A 24,891-nucleotide genomic window follows, 5' to 3' on the forward strand; every position below is an offset into this window, starting at 1 on the left:
AGCCCTGCCCAGCCTCTTCTGTCCTGAGGGGAGGGCGAGAACATGGAGGCGCCTGCCTGGGCCTGTGAGCCCCTTGCAGCTCCCCACAGGGTGTCCAGCCTCCATTTTAGTCATAGAATGGTTTGGGTTGGAAGGGACCTTAAAGATCATTCAGTTCCAACCCCCTGCCACGGACAGGGACATTTTACACTGACTTTCTCCCCTCACACACAACCAGGGCTGCCCCTCCCCTCCTGCTGCCATGGCCACCCTCACCTCCTTCGCTTCTTGCGCCCAGATTTCTTCTTCTTCTTCTTCCCCCGGGCTGGCTGTGGCGGTTGCTCCCCATCGCACGACGGGCTGAGGACACGGTGGGGATAAAACGAGCAGAAATTAATAATAATAAACCCTGAATCAGCTCACATGGGACTGCTCTCTCCCGTCCTCACCTCAGGGACATGTGGGGCGGAGAGATCAGTGCTCACCATGGAGCTGGGGCACAGGCAAGTGCTTAATTACCCTCTAACGAATACTTTGGTCACAGTTTAAATGAAGTGTCTCCTCTGTGGGTCTAATGGAGATATAACGAGACAGCTCCTGTACAGCGACGCTGGGTGATGATTTAAAGCATGTTTGCTGAGGTTAACGACTCCGTAACAGATTTATAGGTTTTCATTGCTCTTTGTAAATATGCTTTAAATAATTAATAGGCATTTCATTTGCATACAATAATTATCACAACCAGATGCATCTGACTCTAATAAAAGACTTGACATATGTTAAATAGCAATTGATTAGGAATGTATATGTATTTATTGAGATGCTATGGTAATTTAATGAGATATGCATCTCTTACACAGTTGTTAAACCCTGGGAAAAAAGCCTCCTGTAAATTAATTTCTTTTTTAAACATATGATACTGAATCACGTTATGTTTCAATGAAAAGCAAATACCGTGGTTAAATTAATTCAGAGCTCTGGGCTGAAAATATGACAGATACTCTGTGGCTACTCATTAACCATAGTAAATGCTCATAAAGACAGGGACAGCTGGTGGATCCCCAGATCGGCCTGTAGTTCCCCAAATAGATCCCCAAACGGATCTGGATTGAGGTTTGTGGGGGGCACTACCAGCTCCACAGGGCCTCTGCAGAACCACTGTGGGAAATGAGGGTGCTGGGCTTGTGCCTCAGTTTCCCCACTTCTTGCCCTGCCAGCAGGAGCGGCCACTAGCAGGGAATGTGTGGAAGCAGCCCCATGTTTGGGAAATGCTGCGGGATCTTCACTACAGGAACAGGCCAAAAATTGAGCAGTTTTCTGCAGAAAGAACAAATGTTATCGTTAATAGAAATCCTAATGCAGAGCAAATGGCACTTTGGAGGGGGGGGGGACACACTCAGGCGCCACTGCCTCCCAAGCGCTTGCTTATCTCGGCTTGAATTACTACCAAAATTACCCTATCATAAAAAGCCAATTGCTGAGCTCTTTTAACACACTTTCTAAAAAATTGCTCTGCAAAATGAAACTGCACACTGATGCTTCGGTTGTGAACTGTGAATAGCTGCATGCTGAGTGCTTCTGGTGCAGTGAATCCAAGGTGGAACCACACTGTGACCCCAAGGAGCACCCAAATGCTCTTTCTTTCTTTCTCCTCTCAAGGATTTCACCAACCAGCAGAAGCACTGTTAGGGGATATGGCACACCTTGGTCTCAGTGGGTCTTTTGTCTGCATTAAGGTAGAAGAAATGTGTTTTCCAAGGCAGCTCGTTGCTAAGCTCAGACATCTGCCCAAAGACATCCTAAGGGTCTGTGCTAGACCAGGGACCTGAACACTCATCTCAACCCCTCAATTATCAGGATGCTCAACCCAGCTCCCACATGCTTTCCCCTAGGACAGATTTGGACTCCACAAACAAGTCTTGGTACATCTCAGCTCCCCCCTTGCCCAGGGCCACAGCCACGGGAGAGCTGAGAGAAACTTCTGACCATGCAGCTGCAGGCAGTTTCTGTAGAGCTCTTCTCCCTCTCCAGAGATAAAGCCTTTTGTCTTTGATGTGGAAGCTTTCTCCTTGCACTGATACGACTTTAATTGTTTCTCCACGATTGTAATCAAAGTCTAATTAAAAATATGCTTTAGATTATTGTTCTGGTTAGCCTGAAATCTGAAGATATGAAATGTGCTTTCTTGCTCTTTCTTTCCAGCATCTTTAACCAAACAGAGAGACTTTAATCCCAGAGAGTTTAGCAGGCAGGGCTCAGGGACACCAGCTGCTTCATTTACAACATTCAATTCATTTTTCCCTTCTCAAGTTGTCAGGGACTAATGACAAACTGATAACGAAGCTGTGTCCTAATGAAGTCAGCGCTGCTGGTCTGATGTGGGCATGGGGAGAGGGTAATTGCTGAGGGTGATGCCCAGCCAGGGGTACCCTGTTAACCTGGTAGCACGCAGGGATGCTGGCAGGTCACAGCAAGGAGGCTGTAAGAGCAAGATGTGGAGTGGATGTAAACTACAGGTTTCTCCTTGCAAACACACAGGGGTTTCACACAGTTGCATACCTTCGCTGTACACTCACACAGCCGCTGAAGCCATCCCAAGCTGCCACAGGCCCCCGTAGGGGCTGGGGAAACAGTCACAGATGCCTCCCCTGCCACCCCCCTGCTCACAGCCCTGGCTCGTACCTGCGTGACCTGCGGTGCGCGTGCTCTCGTCTCTGCTTCCCCTTCACACAGCCGTTGGTGCTGGAGGCCTCCTTGCCTGCGCGGCCGCTCAGCTTCTCGGGATGTCTGTCCTCTGCGGGGTACGGCAGGCAGCTGAGCGTCCCACTGCGGGGCAAGAGCACACAAAGAGAGCAATAAAGAACTGTCCATTCAGCTGGGCTCCAAAAAGCCCCCACTTCCAAGCCAGGCTGCATCCCATCATGGGCATGCTGTGCTCAGCTCTCAAGAAGAGATGCCATGAGCACTGTGCAGCCATTGACCATCCTGTACTGCAGGGGTGGCATGAGGTCCATGTAATACACCAGCAAGGAGCAATGGTACCAAATCAGACCAGCACCCCTGACATCTTCCTCTGCATAGGGGGTTTTAGTGCTGCAGAGGCAGCACTGGTTTGCACCCTGGTAGGAAAAACCCACTTTTGCATTTCAAATACCATTCTCCACGCCTGCCATTGCATTGGAAATACCTTGCCACACGTCCTCATGCTGCCCCTGTTGCCAGCACTCAGGTAGAAGAAATTTTGGGAAGCCAAGGAGCAGCCCTCCTTCCCACTCCTATATATAGGGTGCGGGGCCAGTAAACACAGCTTGTCCTGCTTATAGCCCAGACTGGAGAACCTGGAGTAGCCCAGCAGAGTTGAGGGGAACTGCTGGTCTAGGTGGGTGCCTGCAAGAGCTCTGGGGAGACCATGAGAGTTGGCAAGGAGCAGAGCCAGGGCAGGCAAAGCCTGAGGTGAAAGGTCTCCAAGAAACACCAGGTCTTGGGTAGGGCAAGCTGAAATGGAGAAAAGAAGCCAAATGGAGAAAACAAACCCAAATGAGCCTGAGCTCAGACACCTGGGAGGAAATAAACAGGTTTCCAGTCCCTGCAGATGTTTACTTCAAAGAATAGAAAGAGAAGGGAAAGCCATAAACAATACCCAAGGATGCTATGGTTCTGGTGTCAGCCAGAGTATTACTTGAATAGATAAAGCAAGTATTGGCATGTCCACAGCGGCTCAGGAATGCCAGGAGGGTGCTTTGGCTGCAGAGACCATCACACATGGTCTGTGGGGATAGGAACAAGGAGTCAAGGCCAGGTGTGTGGTGCACATCATGGGGTTAAATGGGGCCAAACCAGTGGTTAGAGAGCAATGTGATGCTAAAATGGCATGTTAGCTCCGGTTAGGCATGGCCAGAGTCTTGCATGACCAGAGGAACATCCTGCTGCCTGCTTAGCCGTGAACAACACATCTCAGGGCTGGAGCTGGCACAGGAGCACCTGCAGAAGAAGGGTCACCCCTCTCTTTCCACATGTGTTTTCTCTCTCAGCAAACTCCCACTTTCTCTAATAGGTGACTCCTTGGAGCCCGTTTTGTAATGCCTGAGCGTTTAAGGATGTGCACCAGCCAAATCCAAGTAACAGGGGTACAAGTGAGGGGAAGCTGAGTGAAATATTTCTGGCCCAGGACATGCAGGAATTGATGGTCTCTCTGGTTTTAAAAATTTATTATTCTGCTTAATAGATTCCCAACATCTATGTTATTTTTAAGCATCCAGGAAGCTACATGGTTAATTGCTGTCTTTGTGTGAGCTAATTAGCTTGTGGCCTTTCCTGAACCCCTTTTAAGAAGAGTCTTCTGAGGCTCAATCATTAGGATCTATTAAAAATGTCCCAAAATTAATGACCTGTGCAAAGTCTGGGTTGAATCAGCTCCAGCAGTAGTGGGAAGGTTCCTCCCTGGGCTGGTGGCACACTGGGCACTGCTGCCTTGCAGGAGGGACCCAGCCACAGCAGACAATGTCCTTCTCAGCCCAGCCTCAGCACCCACTAATGGGATTTTCAGGTCCTGAGGTTAAAATACATTGGCCTTGAGACAACCAAGGACTCCTGTCCTGCAATGTGCTAGGTGAACCATTTCTTCTGGGCTTGCAAGTAGTTATTGATGGTAATAATTATTCTCCCAATTCCATCAAAGGCTGGATTCTCCTCTTGCTGAGAGTCACTAACGTTCTAAACTGGCTGGTAATCCCCTTGCATTAAGCTCTATAGACATTGATTGAATATATATATGTATATAGAAACATTTTTGTTGTTGTTCTTGTCTTTCATGTCTTTCATGAGTGGTGTAAGAGCGCAGAGTCCCATCGCCTGATGCCTCCCCTGCCTCCCTCCCCTGGGGTGCTGACATGTCACCCCCAGTTTGTAGTGGCACCACTGAGGCCAGTTAACCATGCTGTGCCCCCCACACTCAGCAACAGCTCCCTTTGGGACTGGACATCACTGTTGGCTGGGGAAAGGCAGAAAGTCACTGACAGGCTTGGCAGGAGGCTTTTGCACCAGGTGTTCTACTGGAGCCCAAGGTGGCTGTGCACATGGGTGGCAGGATAAAGGCCACTTCTCTGCAGTGGCCAAGGAAAATGCAAGACCAGGGAGGTCCCACAGAGTGTTTGCAAAACCTGGGAGATGTGCTACGCTCAGCAAAGGCCCCACATGGAAGTAGTTAAAGACATGCTGTGGCCTCCAGAACCATGAGTGAGCACCATGCGTGGGTCCTGCCCAGCCATGGGAAAATACTCCCTCCTGTTAACCCTCATGGAATTGCACTGCCCTTTCTGCCCACAGAGCGATTCTGGCAGCCTTCACAGAGGATGGGCAAAGGCACAGGGTATCTGCTGCCTCAGGGAGCACAGTCATAAACCATCACCTTTCCTCCGTCCTGCACTGCCACGCTCGGTGCTATGGCCAAGTGCCATCTCATCAGGCCATGAAATGTCGCACTTGGTGATACGCACTTCACGGGAAGCTGAGCCCAGCGACACCCGTCCCCTGCAGCCCCACAGTGACACGCAGTCACTGCGGGTTTGGTGTACGCTCGACAACCCTGCCTGCTGGCACCTCAGTGCTGCTGGGGCTGGGCAGCTGCCCTCCCCTGCCCGCAGGCTCCTGTGTCCCAGCCGAGCTCCTCTGCCCCAGCCCCGAGCAGCCTCCTGCCATAAACCTTCCATCAATCATCCTTTTCCCTGCAGAAACCCATCCCAAGAGAAGAGAAAAGGAGGCAAATATCCTTTCTAGTGACCTTGTAGCTGCTGGATGCTGCCACCAGCCCATCTCCCACCCGCAGCAGCATCGTCCCTTGCCTCCACAAGACGGGCTCCAGCAGTCCCAGCCCTCGGTGGCCTTGCCGCAGCCTGTCTGCCCTTTCCAGCCGCTTTGCAAGCAGCAGTGTAAGCACTCTGGGGCTCGATCATGCTAACCAAGCCTTTCTGAGGTTTTTAAATCCTTTATTTTACTTTGCACACACAGTTGGAATGGGTGCTGCACGTACCCGGCCGCATACACAAGCACTTCGGAGGCCCCAGGCACTGACTGCACTTGGCAGACCTGCACCAACAGCATTTCCAAACTTGGGACAGAGTATCTGGGAAAGCCAAAATGGAAACTTTACTACATTGCCCTTTTCAGCCCTGGTTGGCTCCACGTTCCCATCATCTCTACAGCCCGCTGTGAAAATCTAGGAGTGGCTCCAGCCAACCGGAGCCCTGAAAACGAAAAAGGTTAAAGCATCTCTGATGAGACTATTAGTTGTGAATGTTCCACTGGCATTAAACCAGTGATGGATTCCTCGCCTGGGGTCTGGGGACAGCAGCCCGTGAAAGGACACAGGCTTCCATGGCACCCATAGCTGCTCTCCTGGGATGCTCTTCTTCTCCTGAGTACTATGCAAAACGTGCATGGACACATGATTCAATCTCATCTTTCCTCTCCTTTCCTCACCTGGAGGGTTTGGCTGTGCAGCAGGACTAGGCACTGGGTTGGGGTCGCCGTTGTCCTGCATCCCTGTGGCTCTCTGCCACAGCCACCTCCGATGCACTCCTGCCCTGGGCTCTTAGGGTGGGCTGAGCTGCTCGCAGCACTTCTAAAATCCACCACTTTGGGCTAAGAAGCCTTTTGGTGCTGTCAAAACAACCGTGTTATTTTCTCTTTTGCTCATCTGATTGAAAAAGAAAACGGTCAAACCATTGCTTTGTCCCCGGAGAGGGAAGGGGCAGAAAAGAAGGTTGTAAAGACACTGCCAAGCAAAAACTCCAGCAGATGTGTTTATGTAAAGCTCTTTGCAATAGGCACTAAAAATACCTCTTCAAAATTAGGAGATGGGGAAAATTGCAAGTGCTTCCCACAAACACACACACAAACACCCCGTGGCAGGTTCTTTCCCCACCTCATTCAGCCCGTTATTATTAGTGCAGCAGGAGCCCTGCAGTTTGTTATTGAAAATTATAATAGCAAATCACCGAGATATTTTCCCTGATTACACTGACTCCAAGCCAGTTCAATTTTAATCTTCTCCCCGCTATTTTTTCCCCGTGCATCAGCAGAGGCACCAGCTGCAGAGAAGCACGTGGTTTTCTTGAGGCAGTTGAAACACAGAAGTGAAACACAATTCTGGAATATACATTTTTCATCCAATTTTTGCCAGCCGGGGCTCGCCTCCCCCTCCTGCTCCCAGGAACCGTGCGTCCTGCTGCAAGGCTGTATGCGGCAGCGGCTCCTTTTGCTGCTTGGTCTCCAAGAAAGGTTTAACAACCGCTCTTATCACATCCCAGGCCAAAAAAGCAGCTTGGCTCTTTATTTTCCAGCAGTTGATTTGCTATGCATGGTTGAATCAGAACAGAGGAGCTTCCCTGCTGGAAGAGGCCCCGGGAGCGATGCAGGATCAGTGCCAGATGCTGGGGGGGATGCTGTGTGGTCGCAGCCCATGGGGAGGGCTCTGTCCCAGGCACCAGCTGGCAGCAGTGGGATGGATGGCCGTGGAGAAGCATAAAACTCCATAGGGGAAGGCAATGCTCCCATAGACAACCTTTCCTAGGTTGTCATGAGGGTGAGGACAGCCTCTCCCTGCTCCCCATGGCTGGGTCTCCTCCTCCCCTTGGCACAGGAGCCCCGTCCCCCTTCCTTCCTGAGCACCCGGTCGCCTTGCAGGGCTCAGCATCACCTTCCCTCGGTGCCAGCAATCCAGGATGGTTCCACTGACCGCCTGCCAGCAGCAACAGAGATAAACCCAAGGAATAAAGCATGTGGTCCTATCATGTCTAAAGGAAACCTGGACTGCTGCCCCGTCTTGAGCCATTTCTACAGCATCTTGTGCCTCCCACGCTGCCAGCTCGGGTGTCCCTGCAGTGTTCCATGCCCATCAGCACCTCACTCTGCCAGGCCAGGCTGGATCTCAAGGGGGACAATGCTGTGCCTCTCCTGTCCTCAAATCCTCCTCATTAGACAAATACCCTGCAGGTTCCTGTGCCTGGGAAGGAGCCAGTTTTCTCCTCAGTCAGGGAATAGGAAACGAAAAGCCGTGGCTGTTCCCAGTTCCCATAAATGAAGCCGAAAGTACTGACATTACCATGCTGAGCCATAGCACAGCACTCCTGCACATCCCTGATCCATGTTTTGGGGGACTCCAGGATCCTGAGTGACCCTGGCATGGCAGGGACTGGGGCCAAGAGCTTATGTTAAATAAACCCTACGTAGCCCCACGGCTACTCTCCTCCTGGCTGGCCACAAACTGCACCCCCAGGCAGCCTCAAGCAGCCATGGGGGCAACTGCTCTCTGGTGAAGGGGCAGAGCTGATGGGCGGGCATGGGGACAACCCTCGTAGAGCTTGTGATTAGGAAAAGCCTGAATCTGAGCTCAGACTTCTCATCAATCGCTCACTCGTGAGCAGTGCAGCAAAACCAAGCTGGGTGAAGGTCAGGACCAAGGGGTGGGCACTTCCCAACACGACACTGGGAGATGGAAGCCAAAGGGCCACTGGGAGATGACACTTTATGTTTTAGGGGGGTAAAAAAAAAACCCCAAACTGAAGGATGTCTCAGAAAAGAAGCTCTTTGCCACTGGCTGGAACATGGTCAGGCTGGAGGGCACCTTCATGCCCAACGGGCTTCACAGTGCCAGCATCCCCTGTGCCCCAGAAGCATCCCCAGGGCCACTGCAGCAGCCCGGGTTCAAGCCAAGCCTTGCTGCCATGGAAGGGGCCGTGCTTGCACACAAGATTCCATTCCCTCACACAGGTTAATCTGGGATCTTTGGAGATCATTATCCTCCCGGAGGGCTCGCTCTTTAATGAGGAAGCCACCCTGTGTGCTGCCAAGCCATGGCAGGGCCAGGCCATGGGATGCCACATCTGCGGTGCTCAGTCATTCTGTGTGCTCCCTGCGAAGCACTGGTTCCCTCCTTTGTCTAAAACTCCAGCTCATCTGGTGTGCAAGCAGCAGCAAAATAGTGTCTTTGCCAGTAATATAGCTAGTGAAATTTTAATCAGACAGGGGATTGTAAGCACACAGTTACCAGCAGCTCCTGGGAGCGCGGAGAGATCACTCTAAAAATGAATTAGTAATAAGGCGCATTGGAAGCAGCGAGGAGAAGACAACTGGAGAAGATACTCTTGGAGCAGCAATGCTCCCTTTGCCGCTCACATAAAGCTCTTTCCTCCTCTCCCTTAATTCAGTTTTTGAATGAGGGACATATCTCCTGAACATCCATCCCACCACAGTGCCCAGGGCTGCACTGCCAGGGCCCCACAGGGCCTGGAGGGCTCAGTGATGCCGCAAGGAGCAGATGTCCCCATGCAGGGAAATGTGGGCAGCAGTTAGCTCCCACAGAAAGGAATTAAGCGACAGATTTCTTCTGCTGCAGACGAGGATACAACGTTCCCAGCCCAGGAAGGGAAGTGGAAAGTGGGCTTGAACCCCCATGGTACATGCTGCTGAGGGATTTTTATGGCCCTTTGCCTCCCTGTATCACATCTGCTATGTCAGCTGAGCTGGGAAACTCCCAAATTGCAGCTTCATGGGTGGGAGGGTTTGATTTGACTCCAATCCTCCTTCCCTGTAACGCCCCTGGTCCCATGGGAAAGACCAGGGTGGTCTTCCCAGCTGCCCAGAAAGGATCAGTGAGGAGGGTTTAAGTTAGGGAGAGTTTCTGAGAGGGAAGACAGAGCCTTTGCTCCTGCTGCTGTACTCCCTGAAGGGAAGAGGTTGGTGTGGCCATGCCATCCCTGCCACACAGCAGCCACCAGGGTGCTCAGTGCTGCAGCACCCTGGGGTGTTTTGGGGTCAGAGCCAGAAAGAAACCTCTCTCTCTGCTCCCAGGTCTTGCCCCCAACCATTCCACCACCCTACAACTCTGAACATTGTTTTAAATCATCCCAAAAAAATGAAAGGGGAGGATATTTATTTGCTTGCTGCTCCCTAGAGGGAAGGTTTGGAAGAGGCCATGGGTTCCCGGACTCCTGGACCCATGGCAGACCGTGCCAGGAGGGGATGGGGAGAATCATTTCACTTTTTGTCACATCCATCTTTAATTGGGAGTAATAATAATTTTATTGCTGGCTGGGCTTTGTGAGGTTGAACTAATATTTGTAAACTACTTTGCTATCCTCAGCTGAAAGGCAGCCTGGTATGGCAAAGCCCCAGCGTTATTCACATTTGGATAATCCAGAAGTATTCATAAACAAAGTCAAGATTATGCAAATATATTCATTAGTTCTTAGAATACCTCCAGGAAAATAGAGGAATTAGTTTTGTTAACAATTATATCTTATGTAAGTGTGTGTCTAAGCACACCGAGACCCACACGCTATTGGTGCTGGGGCATATTTGCCTGGGACTCACCCAATGATCTCAGGGCACTGGAGAACACGGACCTGTACAAAGTGGCCACCTCAATTTTGGGCTATCCCAGTGCCCCATGGCAAGTGGCAGCACCTCGCTCAGACCCTTATGCCCCCCCAACCATGGGGTCCCACCGGCTGCTCTTCAGGAAGCACAGACACATGCGCAGCATCCGCTCTGCACCCATCACAGCCCACACATGAAAACCATCCCTTCATTCTAGCCAAAATAGCCTTTCTTTTACCCAAATGAAGGTTTATACCATGCGTGCAGGGCCAGGAGGCTGTGGAGGTGGGATATGGATGCAGCCCCCTCACTCAGGATCTGGCCCTTTCACCTTGCATAAGCCCTCGCCCCAATGCAAGCTTGTGCCCAGCTTGCCTTCCCGCAGTGCAGCACAGCGCAACTCTGTTCAGGGTGTGTTGGGAAATGGGAGATAAAGGTGCACTGAAAATAGCGCATGGTTTAATTAATGCCACATGCCTTCACTCTATAGGTTGTGTGGATTGTTAATTATTTTTATAAAGAAAATAATTAGTCCCAATCAAGGCAGAAGCTCTCCAGAATTACAGCTCATTAACCGCTCTCACATTTTTCTGTTCTATAAAGTCATGTGGTGCTGATGAAGATTATAGACCCTTGGAATCAGCATTAAATACAATTTCAGCCAGTGTTACCATCCTATTACCATCAACTGCATCGACTTGGCTTCGGTAATTGCAGCTGGAGATGAAGGGCAGGGATTTCTGCTCTATGCAATCTCTGAAAACAAGCACTCTGCCCATTAGTTTGCCGGAAACAACCTGACACCAAGCCCCAACTCCGCTAAGTACATCCCTGAGGAGATGAGAGCCACCAAGGAGAAAGGAGAAAGCAAGGTGGCTTTACTGAGGATGGGAAGATGAGGGTTGCTCAGGTTCGGTTCAGCTATGATTGCAAAGAGCAGGGAGGACCATGCAGGTCTGGGTGAACCATGCAGGTTAGGAGGGTGAACTAGCTAACGATGTGGCAAATCTGTCCTATGGGGTGAGTAGCAAAGCAGCCAGTCCAAGGGATGGAAAGAGGGGACAAGGAGCAACCTTTAAGCAGTGGGATTATCCTCATGGGACATGGGGAAAATAAGACACAGAGGGATGCTGTTGTTGGGGATGTAGGAGCATCCCCAAGCACCTCCCTCTGGACTGTCCTGTGCCAGTGCTGGGGCCAGCTCTATCGAACGCCGCAGAGGCTTCGCTCAAAGCCTAATTGAAAGAAATTACAGCATGTTAAAGGGAGTTCAGGTCAAATCAATACCAGTGCAGTGGGGAGGGAGAGCAGGGCAGTATCCAGGGATGGCATGTCCCAGAGCTGGCTGGGCTTCCCTGCCTGTCTTTCCAGCATGGAAAGGCAAAGTGAGACCCGCTGCCCTCTTCTCTGAGCAGGACAAATTCAACGGCACTGCAGTGTGAGGGTTGGCAGCAGCAGCCTGCGGCAGGGAGGGGCAGCGGAGCCACGGGTCCTCGGGATCCTACTTTTCGGTTTCCATTAATCAGGGGTGAATGTGCCTTCGGTGGCATTTGAAGCCAGCAGCCAACTCTCTGGCCCTCAACATCCACCACAAAATTAACCCACCCATCCCTACAGCAGCAGCTCCCTCGCTGAGCTGCTGCCCTTGAGCATCTGAGCCCACTTGGAGGATGGGGATGGGGGAATTGGGGATCTGTATGGAAAAAACACTTTGGGGAAACCCTGAAGGCAATCGTATAGTTAACATCCAAAGGACATCCTTTGCACTGGTTCCTGAACCAGATGTGGGAAATGTTTGGGACAGCACAAGCACCAGTCCAAAACTGCTCTAACAACTTCTCCAGCCATCAGAGAGAATGGGCCACTGTGTCCGGGGATGCCGCAGGATCCTGGGGGAGATACAGCCAACGTGTCCTGTGTCCTGCAGAGCTCAGCCCCGCATGAGCACACTGCAGGGCAGCCAGGGACTGGGGACACACCAAGAGGTCACCAGGAGATCATGTCCATCCTTGATTAGGAGGCATGGGGTCAACACCCTGTGTCCTCCACAGGCCAGGCTGCAAAACACCCTCATGTCAGCGAGTAACCAGCACCTCCCTTTGTTCCTCCTCCACCAGCAGTGCCCACCCAGGCCCCAGCGCACCCCCTCTCCCCAGCACACGTTATCTGCTCTGGTGGCCCTGCTCCAGCATCCTTCATTAACTGGCCAACGCGTGGCTGATGGGCAGACAAAGGCAGCATAGGGCGGGCGGCTGCGGTGGGCAGATAACCACAGAGCCAGCCCCGCACAGCAGGGAAGGGCAGACACAACATGGGCACAGGGCTGCTTTGTTATTTGTTTTTTATCTATGTGTTCCTGATCTTGGAGGGTTTTGGTGAATAAAACCCCCATCCCTTGGAAGGAGCAGTGCTGAACCCACTTGTCTTGTTTTTCCGCATCATAACAAACCTGGCTGTGCTCTGACTGAAGCAGGGGGGATTCGAAGAGGGCAAATGCTTTATAGGCAATAGGTTCCCAAAGTTAAACCATGAACCTTAGGGGTAAATCAGCCTAAACTGCCTCCTGCACCCAGTATGTCATGGCCATGGCCATGCCTTCTCTGCCTAGAGCAGGACTGCTCCACAGGCTGAGAATAACTTATGATCTCTGTAGATGCTCTTACGCATTGGTGTTATACATGCACAGCTTCGGTGGCTCCAGCTGACCCACAGATTAATTCAGCAGGTGGCCTTTAACTGTGAAATCTCTCTTAATACAAAAATATTTCTCTTGCTGGGCAATAACTAATTCTTCATCCTGACAGTAATGTAGCTAAAAACACAGCCTGCTACCCCACACTCTCCCAGTCACACCCCAACACATGAGCTCCCAAGCACACGCGGGCACAGAGATAAATTAAGTACAACCAGCCCATTGCCAAAGTGCTGCGGGGATGATGCACTGCTGGAATTTGGTGTTAGTGAAAGAGAAAAAACATCTTCTCAGCATGGCCCGTGGGTCTCAGGGTATTTTCAGCCACCTGCCTGTGAGATGGTGCCCCCCCTCCCACCTCTGCCCCTGCCAAAGCCCCCGGCTGGGGCTGGGCAGCACCAGCTCTTTCTTCTTTCATTAATGACAAGACATAAATGAAACATGAAGTGTTGAGCGAAGCAGCCCTAGACTTGCTGCCTCCAGACTGGGGACCCACCTCAGCCAGCCTGAGACACCAAGAGAGTGTTTAATACAATGTTTTCCCTCATGTTGTTTCTGAAGCCCTTCCTGCAGTCCCTGCTCGCTGGCAGGGAACGCGCTCCCTCCACGTGCGGAAAAACTGGCTATTTTTAAATTCCCAGCATTTGTCAGAGCTTTTGGCATGAGTAGCTCGTGGAGAAGCCACTTCTGCAGTACCCAACGTCCCACAAGGTTTGTGTGGCCTTTGCCAGGCAATGGTAGCACCAGGATGTGGGCACTGAGCCTGGTCACACTGCTGGAGGTGGTGGTCCAGCCCACTCATCCGCCCGGCATGTGCCAGATCCAAAGTCCTGTTATGGATGCTGTGCTGCTGGGATCCACTGCTCCTGCCAGATTTCAGGCATCCCAACTCAGCGCCTTTGCTCGCACCTTTACAATCAGCAAGTAGGGCTGCACAAGCCAACCGGTTTGGTGTTTCTCCCTTTGCTGGGAATGCCAAAGGGCTCAATCTGGGTACCAAATCCAGCCCTGTTTTCCAGCCAGTGACACCACCAGGGATCAGGGCCAGAGGAGGACCTGGGAAAAGAGCCCTGGCATCACCCGCAACCAAAATATGGGTGAGATTTGCTGGCCTGGGTCAGGCTTCGCAATGATGAAGAGGTTTCGGTGGATGTAGGGAGAAAAGGAGAAAAATAAGTAGAAAAGGAGAAAAGGAAAGGGTGGTCATGCATGAAATTATTTCATTACAGTGACGCGGGCTTTGCATTTGATAAGTTCATCTTGCAGAAAAACGTACATAGAGAAAGGTCCAGCCACCAGACACGGAGATGTGGGAAGGGGCAGGAGTGGGGCTAAGCAGAGGAGGGCTCAGATCCAGCCATGGCCCTCTGGAAGGAGAAATCTCCCAAGGCCAGGGACCCCAGGGGAGAGCGGGGCCTGCGGAGCCCCTCTCTGGGGACAAGACACAGCGGGACAGGCTGTCCTAGATGGAGGCAGGATGGAAGGAAACAAGAATGGCCACAAGACCTGCCAGTGGGCAGAAGGTCTTTATCAAGGAAGGAAGCAAATCAAACCTGTTTGATCTCTCATCTGAAGAGGAAGAGGAGGGCAGGAGATCAGACAACCTTCAGCTCCTCATTCGCTTCTGGGGTGAAGGTGGCAAAACCTCAGGTGACCGCAGCAGGGGTACAGCGGGGAGAGGCGGCACTTCTTAGAGCCCCATCCATGAGTTTGGGGTTCCTACAGGGGCTTCCAAAGGCCCTTTCCCTAAATCCTTAGGTGCTTGTACACCCTCTCTCACTGGGGCACAGCACGCCTGGCTACAGCACCCATGGGTGCTGAGCCCAGATGTACCACGTACCACTCACTGGATCCCACCTGGCCTTGGCAGGAACCTCTATCCCGATCTCCCAGACACACTGGGGGGGCCACCGCTCTGGGGACAGAGTGTCCCCCAACCCACCAGGGAGGCCAGCAGGGTCCCCAGCACCAGCCCAGTGGGCAGGCAGATGGACGAGGCTAGGAGGAGAGAGGATGATGAAGGTTCTGAGAGCAGCAGGGAGGGGGTCCCGCAGGCTCTTCCCCTTGCTCAGCCCAGCCTCCCAGCAGCTCCCGAGCTGTCTAATTAGCTCTCCCCGCCATCCAGCTGGAGCTGGAGGGCAGGGGCAGACAAAAGCCTCCCTATTGACAGCCCCTCCGAGGAAGGGTCTTTTCTTCTCTCCCTGCTTTTCTATTCAAGCCCCTCTCCCCCCGCCTGGGCCGGGGCCATGGGCTCATTAGCGCTGGGGCTGGTTGGGAGCAGATGGCAGCCGGGCTGGCGCGCCGGCCCTGCCTCTGCCCGCACAGCAGATGCCCGACCAACGAGGGGGGATTAACGGGAGTAGGGGGGGCCACCAGCACGGCAGAGCCAGCGAGTGCTTCCCCCCCAGCAGCAAACCCTAATGCCGATGCCCAAGGGCTGACGAGCAGGGATTGGGGACAACAAAACGTGGCCGGGAACCCAGAGGTTGGGTCCCCAGTTCAACAGAGACATTCCACGTGGCCAAAAGTCACTGCTGAAGTCACCGGGGTGCTGCAGCCACCTTCTGCCCTCTCTGGGGTGCTGTGACCCCCAGCACTGCCACCCTTGTCCCAGCAGGTTTGCAGCAGCAGCACCCGTCTCCGAAATCACCCATAGCGGCAAACCAGGCAGCAAAACTGTGTTTAATCCCACTGCAGCAACCCCCTTCTCCCTCTGTGCATGGTGCAATCCTGGGGATTAAGGGTTAAAGCATAAATCCCCTGCACTGCCCTGAGATGACCCACTTAGACCATCTGGCAGGGAGGGATGCAGGAGCCTCCTTTCCCCCAGCACTGCTGGTGCTCATCCAGCATCACCAGCTGCCCAGGAGCTGATACCAGCACCCGCAGCCCCCGCACTCAGCAGTGCCCTTGGTCTTCATGTAGATGTGGATTTCGGCTGGGTTTGGGGTGCTGGGACAGGGCAGCCTGTGCCGCACTGCTGTAGCTGGCAGCGTAGGAGAAGGGAACTCAAACACCCCAAAAGCATCCCACAGTGCCCTGGACTGCTACCAGCTCTGCGCCCTGGGGGCACCCTGGAGCATCTCCCAGCCTGGCTGGGTGCTGACAGAATATGCAGCAACACTGGGAGAAGTCAGACCATGGAGTGCAAAGCCACCACGCTGTGGCTGAGGTGACAGCCAGGGAAGAGGTGCAGGCAAAAGCCCAAAGAGGAAAGGGGATCCAGGTTGTGAGGCTGAGGCTGCAGCATGGTGGTGATAGCCACCCCCAAAGGCTGGGCTGAGACTGGGTGAACCTTATAACGGGGTGTTTAAAGAGTGTTTTCAGTTCACAAGAGCCAAAGCTGCTTGCAGCATCCTTGTGGACCAGCGAGAGGGAGCGAGGGCACCTCGGCTCCTGTCCCCAGCGCTCCCCAGCCCACTGGGCACACAACCCCCTCCAATCCCACCCTGGGATTTTGCCTGTGCTGGAGCAATCCCCCTGCAAAGGTGAGTACAGGGCAGCCCCACGCCTGCCCAGTCCTCCCCCCAGGGCAGAAGCTGCACCACGAAGCCCCGCTGGGCCCTGCGGAGGGGAAAGGTTAATTGGAAAAGCCCGTTTCCCCGTCACCTCGGCTTTTCCTTTCTCATTGCAAACTGGTCAATAATCCATTTACTTTGGCAGAGCCCTGCTCTGGGCACAAAGCTGTGTTTGGGGCTGAGTAAATACCCCATCCCCCCATTCTCCCCCAGCCCCGGCAGGACAGAGAGAGAAGGGATTAATATATTCTTTTGTTCCAGGATGAACCTGGGTTTATCAGAGCTTTAACCCTCCAAACATCCCAGAGAGCTTGATGGCAGTTTAGAGGGAAGAGGCTTTATCTCCAGGACCAGCAGGAGGGTGGTGGCAAGGGATGGAGCACAGGGCAGAGCCAGCTCGAGTAGTGGGGAATGACACAGGGACACAAAAAGTCATCTTCTACCCCCAGGAACCCCACCATGCCTCCACAGGGATGCAGGATTGAGCTCTTAGCCATGCCCTGTAGGGATGGATCTGGGCTATGCCCACTGTGGGTGTTCCCAACAGGACCCCCATACCGCAGCTGAGCCCCATGGCACCCCACAAAGGCACGGGCTCAGCCAGCCCAGCGATGGGGAGACAGGCAGCACTGTCCTAGAAACCCTGCCATCGCCTCCGCTGCTACGGGAAGTGTGGGGCCAGATCCAGGGCACAGACCTGCGGAGCTTGCACAGGACCAGCTGTCAAGTGTGGGAGAAAACAGGAATCCAGATGGTCATCTTAATCTTTCATTTGGCTAACAGGTCTCCCCGTCTCCTCCCCAGTGCACTCTGCTTGCTGGCTTCACACTCATTTGCTCTTAAATTAGATGGGAACTTCATCAGGGAAGAAAGGCCAATACGAGCAGCAGCACAGCAAAACCTTCAGGAAAACAAACCCAGAGCGGAGCCAGGCACAGAGACAGCTCCAAGAGGAGCTGCTGCAAGCCTTGGGGCTGTTGTCTCCATGGATGGGTAGCCGGAACCCGCCTCTAGCTATTGCTGGGCTACAAACGTGGTGCCAGCTCAGGGTGCTGGGAACATCGCTGTGTACCCCATTAGGGAGATCCTTGTAAATGTGAGATCTGGAATCTCAGAGGTGTGATTGTACCAAGACAGCAGCCTCAGGCTCTCAGCAGAGCCCCGCATGATGCAAGCCCTGACAAGAGGAGCCAGGAAATCTCTCTTTCTGCTCCCTAATCTTTGGCTTCTGCTCCCCTGAACAGCAAAGCCCCTCTATGGCACAAGGGCAAGTGCAGCAGAGAGCCCTGTCGGGGCTGACCCCCTTAACATCTCAGTGAGGGCAGTGGAGCAGATGGCTGCGCCACAGGGAATATCCCCTTGTCCCGGCCGGCAGCACACACTGCAAAGAGACAAAAGGAGCTGGACTGGGGACCTGCCACGGGGACCTGGCAGTGTTGTGACTGGCTGCAGGGAGCGCACCCCTACTTGGGGACCCCGTTGTACAGCATCTGCCGGTGCCAAGGTGCAAAGCGCAGCAAAGCCAAGCTGGCAGGTCCGTTTTGTTGTGTACTAAGAGCTCCTGACCCTGACATAGACTGTTCCCCTCCAGTTGGAGCTGGCATTGCCAGCGAACCAGAGAGCCATGCACCTTCCTCAACTTCAGAACGGAGTTGCCAACGCTCCAAGCCGCGGAGCTCAGCCTGACCAGGCTGCCTGCGGCAATCCCAGTCACTGCTTAGAGCCATGCATCATCCCCGGTACTCAGGCTTGCTGTATTTCCCCAATGCCCTAATTTGCTGCTGTATTACATCTCCAACTGTGAGATATTTAAGCAGCACAGCTTGCTTGGACATGTTCAAGCTGGAAAGATTGTGTGTGCAAGCCAGCACCCAGCCTGCTGATAGCCCCTTTGGGAGCTGACTGTAGCCTGATGCAGGGGAGGAGGAAGGCATGGTGGTTCCTCTCCCCCATGAAGGCTGAAGCCCTGCAAACACTGTCCCTGGAAACGAGGTTTGCTCATCTCCTTTAGAAGCCTTTCCCAATTTCCTACTCTGATTAATGGCAATAGGAGAGATCGGAAAAATTCATGCTTGGGCAGCTTGGTCACAGAGGCAGAAGTGATCCTTGCATTGCTTGAGTGCTGGGACCCCCATTCCCGTCGCTGCTGTGGCTTACAGCCTCTGCCAGCACGGGAGGCAAAGAAAGCAGCTCCCCACGAGCTCTCTGCTCCTTAGTGCAGGCTGAGCCTGACACCCAGCCCACTGCACACCGAGCCCCTCTCTCCTAGAGACCCATCACCCTCATGAAACATTGGGGTGCTCCCCACACTGTGTGAGGAGCAGCCAGCAGTGGAATTACAGAGCAAAGAGAGAGAAGAACCAGCAAAAGCCTCTTTTCCTTATAAAAACAGTGCAAAGAGGATATTTTTAACCAATATTGAGACAGTCAGCAAAATAAAACTGGTCTGAATTAGAGAGCGCATTGTTGTGAGGAAGCCACACGGATGCTTGTCCATGCGACAGCCTGGCTGAGTGGCTCGGTGCGTACAAGGAGCCCCTCTCCCTAGTTTTGTGGGGTTTGGCCATTGCTCTGCCTCTGGCAAAGACGGGGAACACGAGGGACAGGGCAGGCAGGCACTAGACGTGCCAAACCGAGACTGTTTGGCTTTGGGACCTGAGGGACACCAGACCTGGAGCTGCCGCGGTCCATGACTGTGAACAGCCTCCCTGGGCAGCATGAGCCTTCCCCCTGCGCCAAGGCAGGGTCCAGCTGGAGGGGGGCTGTTCCCCTCCCTGAGCATCACCTTCCCAGTGGTCCCTAGTGAAGGATTGATGCATAAACAAGACAACCACCAAGCAGGACACACGCCCCAGGGCTCTGCATGGCAGGGGTGGAAGTGGCCACACTTTCTGGCTAATGACCCCCACCACAGCCCCCCTCCATAGCCCAGCTAGAGCTTTCCAGGCTCCTCTCGGGAAGCAGCCAGCTCCAGGGCTCCAACCACCTCTGAGCCAAAGTTTCCCAAGCCTGCTCCCCTCGGGAGCACAGCATCTACCCGGGGGGGGGTCCAGCCAGCCAACATGCCTCTGCCCCAGGCATGGGGAGGGACCCCACATCCTCCAGTACCCAACTGGCATGGAGTGGGGAGAAGATACTCCAGTCCCTCCTGATGGGGAGCTACTAATTGGGGGTGATGGGGGGCTCGGGGTGATGCAGCCCCCAGCCGGAGGCAGGATGAGGGGGTATCCCCGACCCCCCCCCCACCGTGCCCTGGCAGCCCTTACCTGGGCAGCGGCTTGCGGGCCGTGATGCTGGCCACGATGATGCTCTCGGGTCGCGGCGTGGCCACGGCTTTGAACGTGCCTCTCCAGAACTTCTCGAAGAGCTGCTTCTCGCCCTGCTGCACGCCGGCCATGACCTCCCACCAGCCCCGGCCCGGCCCTCCCCGGCCCGGCCCCGCCGCTCTCCGCGGTGCTGAGCGCTACATCCCGCTGCGCGGCGCGGCGCCGGCCCGGGAGCTGTGCGGGAGCCGCCCCCCGCCCGTTATGTGCCGGCGAGGCGGGGAGAGGAGACGAGAGGAGCGGGGCCGGGCTCGGCCGCGTCCGTCCCCTCCCGGCACCGCCTCCCGCGGCAGCCGCGCCCCGAGGACAGCTCCGGAGGGCAGCCGGGGCCCGGCGCCCTTCTCCCGCCCCGGGCCGGGGGCAGCCAGCGCACCCGCTTCCACCCTGGGGTCTCCACTGAGCCCAGCACCTTCCTTACTCCATCCCTATCATTACCTTCCCTAGCAAGGAATTGCCACCAGCTCGCTGCCGGATCGCAGCACCCCCACGCCTTGCCCTTTGTGGGCACAAACCCTCCAGCGCAGAGCACTGGCCTGAACCCCACAAGTCTCCATCCCCCAACATGGGCTACCTTTGCTTTTGCCTTGTCCAAAGTGTTTACCAGACACAGAGCATAAAGCCACCAGCCCGGATGGGCAAGGGAGAAAGCAGCAGGAGGCCATGGCTACCTCTCTGTAACTGGTCCATACTTCTCCCCATGCAGGTCCCAGAAGCTCGCTTTATTTTCCCCCCTCCTTATCCCTTCCCATCTAACAGGCACTGGTGGAGGGGCAGGGACGGGGTAGGCTGCTTCTTGGCTGCAGCAATGGGGCTGAGAAACCCTGCAGTGGGATCCCAACCAGCTCAGAAAACAACTCCTCACCTTCCAGGGCAGCATTAGACCCTCCAGGACCAGGCACATGGAAAGTGGGAGGGAAGGGCTGGGGCAGCACAAGTGCAGCAGAGCAATTCCCCTTCGCTTCTGCACTGAGTACAATAAAAACATCTTCAGGAGAAAACGTTTCTTGTACCAGATGCTTTGAAGTGCAAGTAAAAGCCGGTGACCTTGGATGAATGAGACTCTCTCTATTGTGCCTTGGAAACCCGCATGATACATTTATGTAAGCGGCAGGGGGATAATGGAGCCAGGAACAATAGGTGGTGGGAGCCAGGAAAGAACGAAAAATTATGGAGAAACTTAATAGCTTTCTTGCAATAAATACAGCATTATCAGGAGGCTCATTCTGACAGCGCTGCTTGTCAGCTCCCCCTTCCCTGCCCCACTGGCACATGGGGACAGGCAGCCTCGACCCGTGTCCCCACACTGGAAGCCACAAAGGGAGAGCCTCGGCGGCACGCGCCGGCCGGCAGCACTGGGCTTTGTGCTGCGAGGCTGGAGACGGCTGCTGGAGCGGGCACGGGTCCAGCAGGGCTCTACAGAGACGCCGTCAGCTCTGCCAGACATCCCCTACGAAGCTCGATAGGGAAGGACAACGTTCAGACACAGCGCAGAGATGCTGCCTCCCCTGGGAAACCACCCAGGGGCAACGGGCACCGCGAGGGGCTGGGAAAGGCCAGACACAAAGTATGGCTCCGCTCTTAGCCCAGGGCACATTGCACATGCCACGGTCAGGAGATGGGGACTGCCACAGCCAGCACACAGCGGGGCAGAGCAGAAAGAGCAGGGGAAAGGGCTTGAGAGGTCTAGAGCAGCCACGCCGCAAAAGCACGACAAGGGGAGGGCACAGCAGGCACCCACCAGCCCCAGGACAGCCACCAGTGGGAACAGGGATAGGCCCTCACCACCCAACCCAATCCAAGCTTGGGTTTCCTGTGGCCCTTCCAGACACTCCCAGAACACACAGCCTGTTTGTTAGGAGCCTGTTTCCCTTCGGAGCACATTAAACTCAAAGAGAGATCAGGTGCCCATGCGACCTGGCCTTGCTGTACAGTTGAATGACCCAGATGCAAGTGGGGGTCAGCCCCAGCCCTCTGCTTGTAGCTCATTAACCAAATACCCTGCAAGGCATCAGCCCCTGCATCCCACTGAGCTTTGAAGGATGAGTCCAACCATCCCAGCTGCAACCAGGCTCCTCATTACACCCCAGGGCATTTCATCCCCTTCCTTCTACCAGCAATCCCGGAACAGCTCTAAACATCCTAAAATTAACTACAAAATAAAAGGAATAATAAATGTTTGCACTATTAAATTAGCAGCACTGGTGGCGTGTGGGCAGAAGAGAGGCTGTGATCATTACAAGAAGAACCCTCTCTCCTGGCATACCTTGCGGATACATCAGTGAGCCAATTAAGCAATTGGCTCAGTTAATGGAGGCTCCTAGGAATAGACTTCCCTGCTATAGAATAACTGTGCCATAATAAATCGTGTCATAAATAAACAGCCTGGAAAAGCATTACAAGATACCCAGAAAAAGCAGTATATCAGAAGCAGAAATTAAACCTTACATTCCTAGTGTGGCATTGCCAATGCTTCCCCAAACCTGGGCTGTGAGGAGCCATGGGGACAGCGCCATGGGGCGCAGGCAGCCCCTGCTGCCCTCCCTATCCTGAGCCCTTGGGGTGGTCACAGCCATACTCTAGAAACAGCATCCCCAGAGCCCCAGCAGATGCTGCCTACCCTGCCACAGCAATAAATGCCACCTCAGGTTATTTACAGCCCCAGCAATAGCACAGTGCTCTGCCAGGTTCAAATGTTTGCACCCAAACGGGTGCAATAAACTGTAGTGAGTCCTGGGATGGGAACAGAGAAACAGGGACTTGGAGGGGAGCTGCACAATTTCCTCCAAAGCAAATAAAATAGAATAAAATAATCTCTTCTTTAGAGCACTCTTCTTCCAGGATTTGACTGCGTTTGGTTGGGTTTTAGTAACACAAAGGGCTGAGTCTGGGCTTCTCCCAACTCCCCTGCACAAGGGCTGCAAACAAGGCTTCCCCTAAAGCTGTGGGTCCCCCAGCACCACTCATTGCACCCAGCACCCCTCAAGGCCCAAACTCCCTGGGAAACCAGAGAGGGACCTGCCTGGCTCAGAGGCAGGTGGGGATGCTCAGCACCCAGCCCTGCCTCCTCCTGCTTTATCCTCTCCCATGCTTAAAGGGCCCAACCTCCTCATTCCCTCCTATCCCCAGGCTTTGATTTTGGGGGTGATCCAGAAAGGAGAGGGGTCCCTGCCCTGTGTGAACACCTGCCGTGGGTGCTCAGCCTCTGTCAAAGAGGACAAGAGACAAAGGGACCAGCAGGGTGAAGCTGTGAGTACTCAAGAGGTACCTGAGGGGAGGGAAAGGAGAAAATGTGTTTAACTAGGATTAAATTTTAATCTGCTCCCCCTAGGAGAGAGAAGAAAGCTGGGCCTGCCCTGGAGCTGCGCTAATATTTATCTATAAATGTTGAATTTTGTGTTTCCTTCTTCTTCCACTTGCACCTGCAGGAAGAGCTGGAGCCTGATTTTGCCCAAACTACCCCATTCCCACCTCACGTGGCGTTGCTGCGGTGCTGCTCCAGCCCTTCCCCAGTTAACAGGTTTTCTGCGAATACAGAAAATCAATAATTATCTTTGGAAGTGTTCATTATCACTCGAGAGTCAATAAACAAAGGCCACGAGTGCCCTCTATTCACGGCACTTCAGAAGCACCTACCAATTATTCCCTTGACTAAGCCAGCCTTGCCTGGCAGGAGGGGGGTTCTCCACGTCGTGCTACAACACGGCTGCCTGCTGCAGTGTCTTACTGCTCCGGCCAGGGAGGAGGAGAAGGAAGAAGAGCTCCTTGCTTAAAGTAACCTTTGCAACTGAGATGTGAGCCTGCAAAGTGATGTGCAGCTCCACTTTGGATGCAGATGGATGCTGAGTGGGTCTGGCCATGGGGCTGCTTGGGCAGAGGGGCTGGGAGGTGCTCAGTGGGCTGGATCCAAGCTGGTTTTCCCAGAAAGGTGGTGTGGAATGGGCTGCAGGGCAAGGAAGCAGCAATGGCCATGGGACAGCATGCAGCACCACATGCCGAGCTGGGAACAGCCCTTGGAGGGTGGTGGGTAGCGGAGCAGCCCCACGCTGCTGCTGGAGCGTCTTTAACTCAGTAAATGAATCTTGCAGAGTCAAGCTCTTGCAAAAGGGTGTTCATCATCATCCTAATGGTGGAAAATACCTGGTTTATGGCTCTTTCCCTCCCATTGAAAGGCTCCTGGCCAACCCCACAGCCCTGGGCAGAACCTGGTGTCCCCCCTCTGCCTGTCCCCACTGTCAGGTACATCCAACAACAAGGCGCTTGTCAAGGGAAGGGGCTGATACTGGGGGGGGGTGTAGCTGTGTTCCCCTGGTTTGAAGGTGCCCACATCCCCTCCATCAGCGCTGGCTCCACTGTTCCTATGCATTCCTTGGGGAAGGAGGAGGGAACCTGCAGGCTTGGGGTGTGAAAACCTGTGGCGGGAGCAGGACCAGCACAGGGTGTCCCCCCCCAGCATGCAGGACACCCCCAGCCAGGCCCTGGCTGCCTTGCAGTGGTCCCAAGATGCCTCTTCATCATCTCCACATGGACACTGGGCACTTGCCGAGCCCCTGCATCCCCCTCTCGAAGAAGGGCACCCGGAGCAGGCATCTCCCACCCTGGCTTTCTGTGCTGCCTCTGAGGAGGCACCCAGATTCCCTGTTGGCACAAGAGGCTCTGCAGCTCTCCTGCCCATGCACCCTCTTCAACAAAAGCACTTTTTCCTCCTCGCTCACCTACCAAAGCCGTCCAGCCCTGATATTTAGGCAGCACAAGATGAAAAGACACAGAGAACAGATAAGTGCGGGCGCTCGCAGGCAAAGCCATTTGCAGCTGCCGGAAAGAGGGGAATGAAAGGGCAGGCACAGAGGGGAAGCAGGAAAGCCAGACCACAGCCTTTTCTTCCCTTTGGCTCTAAGAAAGCTCCAGAGTGGGAAGGGGGATGGAGGGCTGGAGATGAAAACACAATTTCCCCCTGCGAGCCGCAGTGGCCGTGGCAGTGAGCCGGCCTCCGGGGACCATGCGG

General features: G+C 54.1%; 1 protein-coding gene across 4 annotated transcripts in view; it reads right to left on the reverse strand.

The window, feature by feature from the left end:
• SRRM4 (serine/arginine repetitive matrix 4) overlaps positions 1-20,112 on the reverse strand; it is a 44,731-nt gene extending 24,619 nt beyond the window's left edge. For 3 of the 4 annotated variants that reach the window (XM_030501375.1, XM_030501376.1, XM_030501374.1), the window contains exons 1-3: positions 19,833-20,112; positions 2,662-2,805; positions 256-339 (exon numbers count right to left, since the gene is read on the reverse strand). In XM_030501375.1, coding sequence (XP_030357235.1) covers positions 256-339; positions 2,662-2,805; positions 19,833-19,963 — 359 coding nt within the window. In that variant the 5' untranslated portion in view covers positions 19,964-20,112. The remainder of the gene's footprint in view (positions 1-255; positions 340-2,661; positions 2,806-19,832) is intronic. The other variant, XM_030501377.2, reaches the window with a different exon arrangement.
• Positions 20,113-24,891: the final 4,779 nt, after the last annotated feature.

The sequence above is a fragment of the Strigops habroptila genome, chromosome 11, assembly GCF_004027225.2.
Source record: "Strigops habroptila isolate Jane chromosome 11, bStrHab1.2.pri, whole genome shotgun sequence".
Classification (NCBI taxonomy): Eukaryota; Metazoa; Chordata; class Aves; order Psittaciformes; family Psittacidae; genus Strigops; species Strigops habroptila.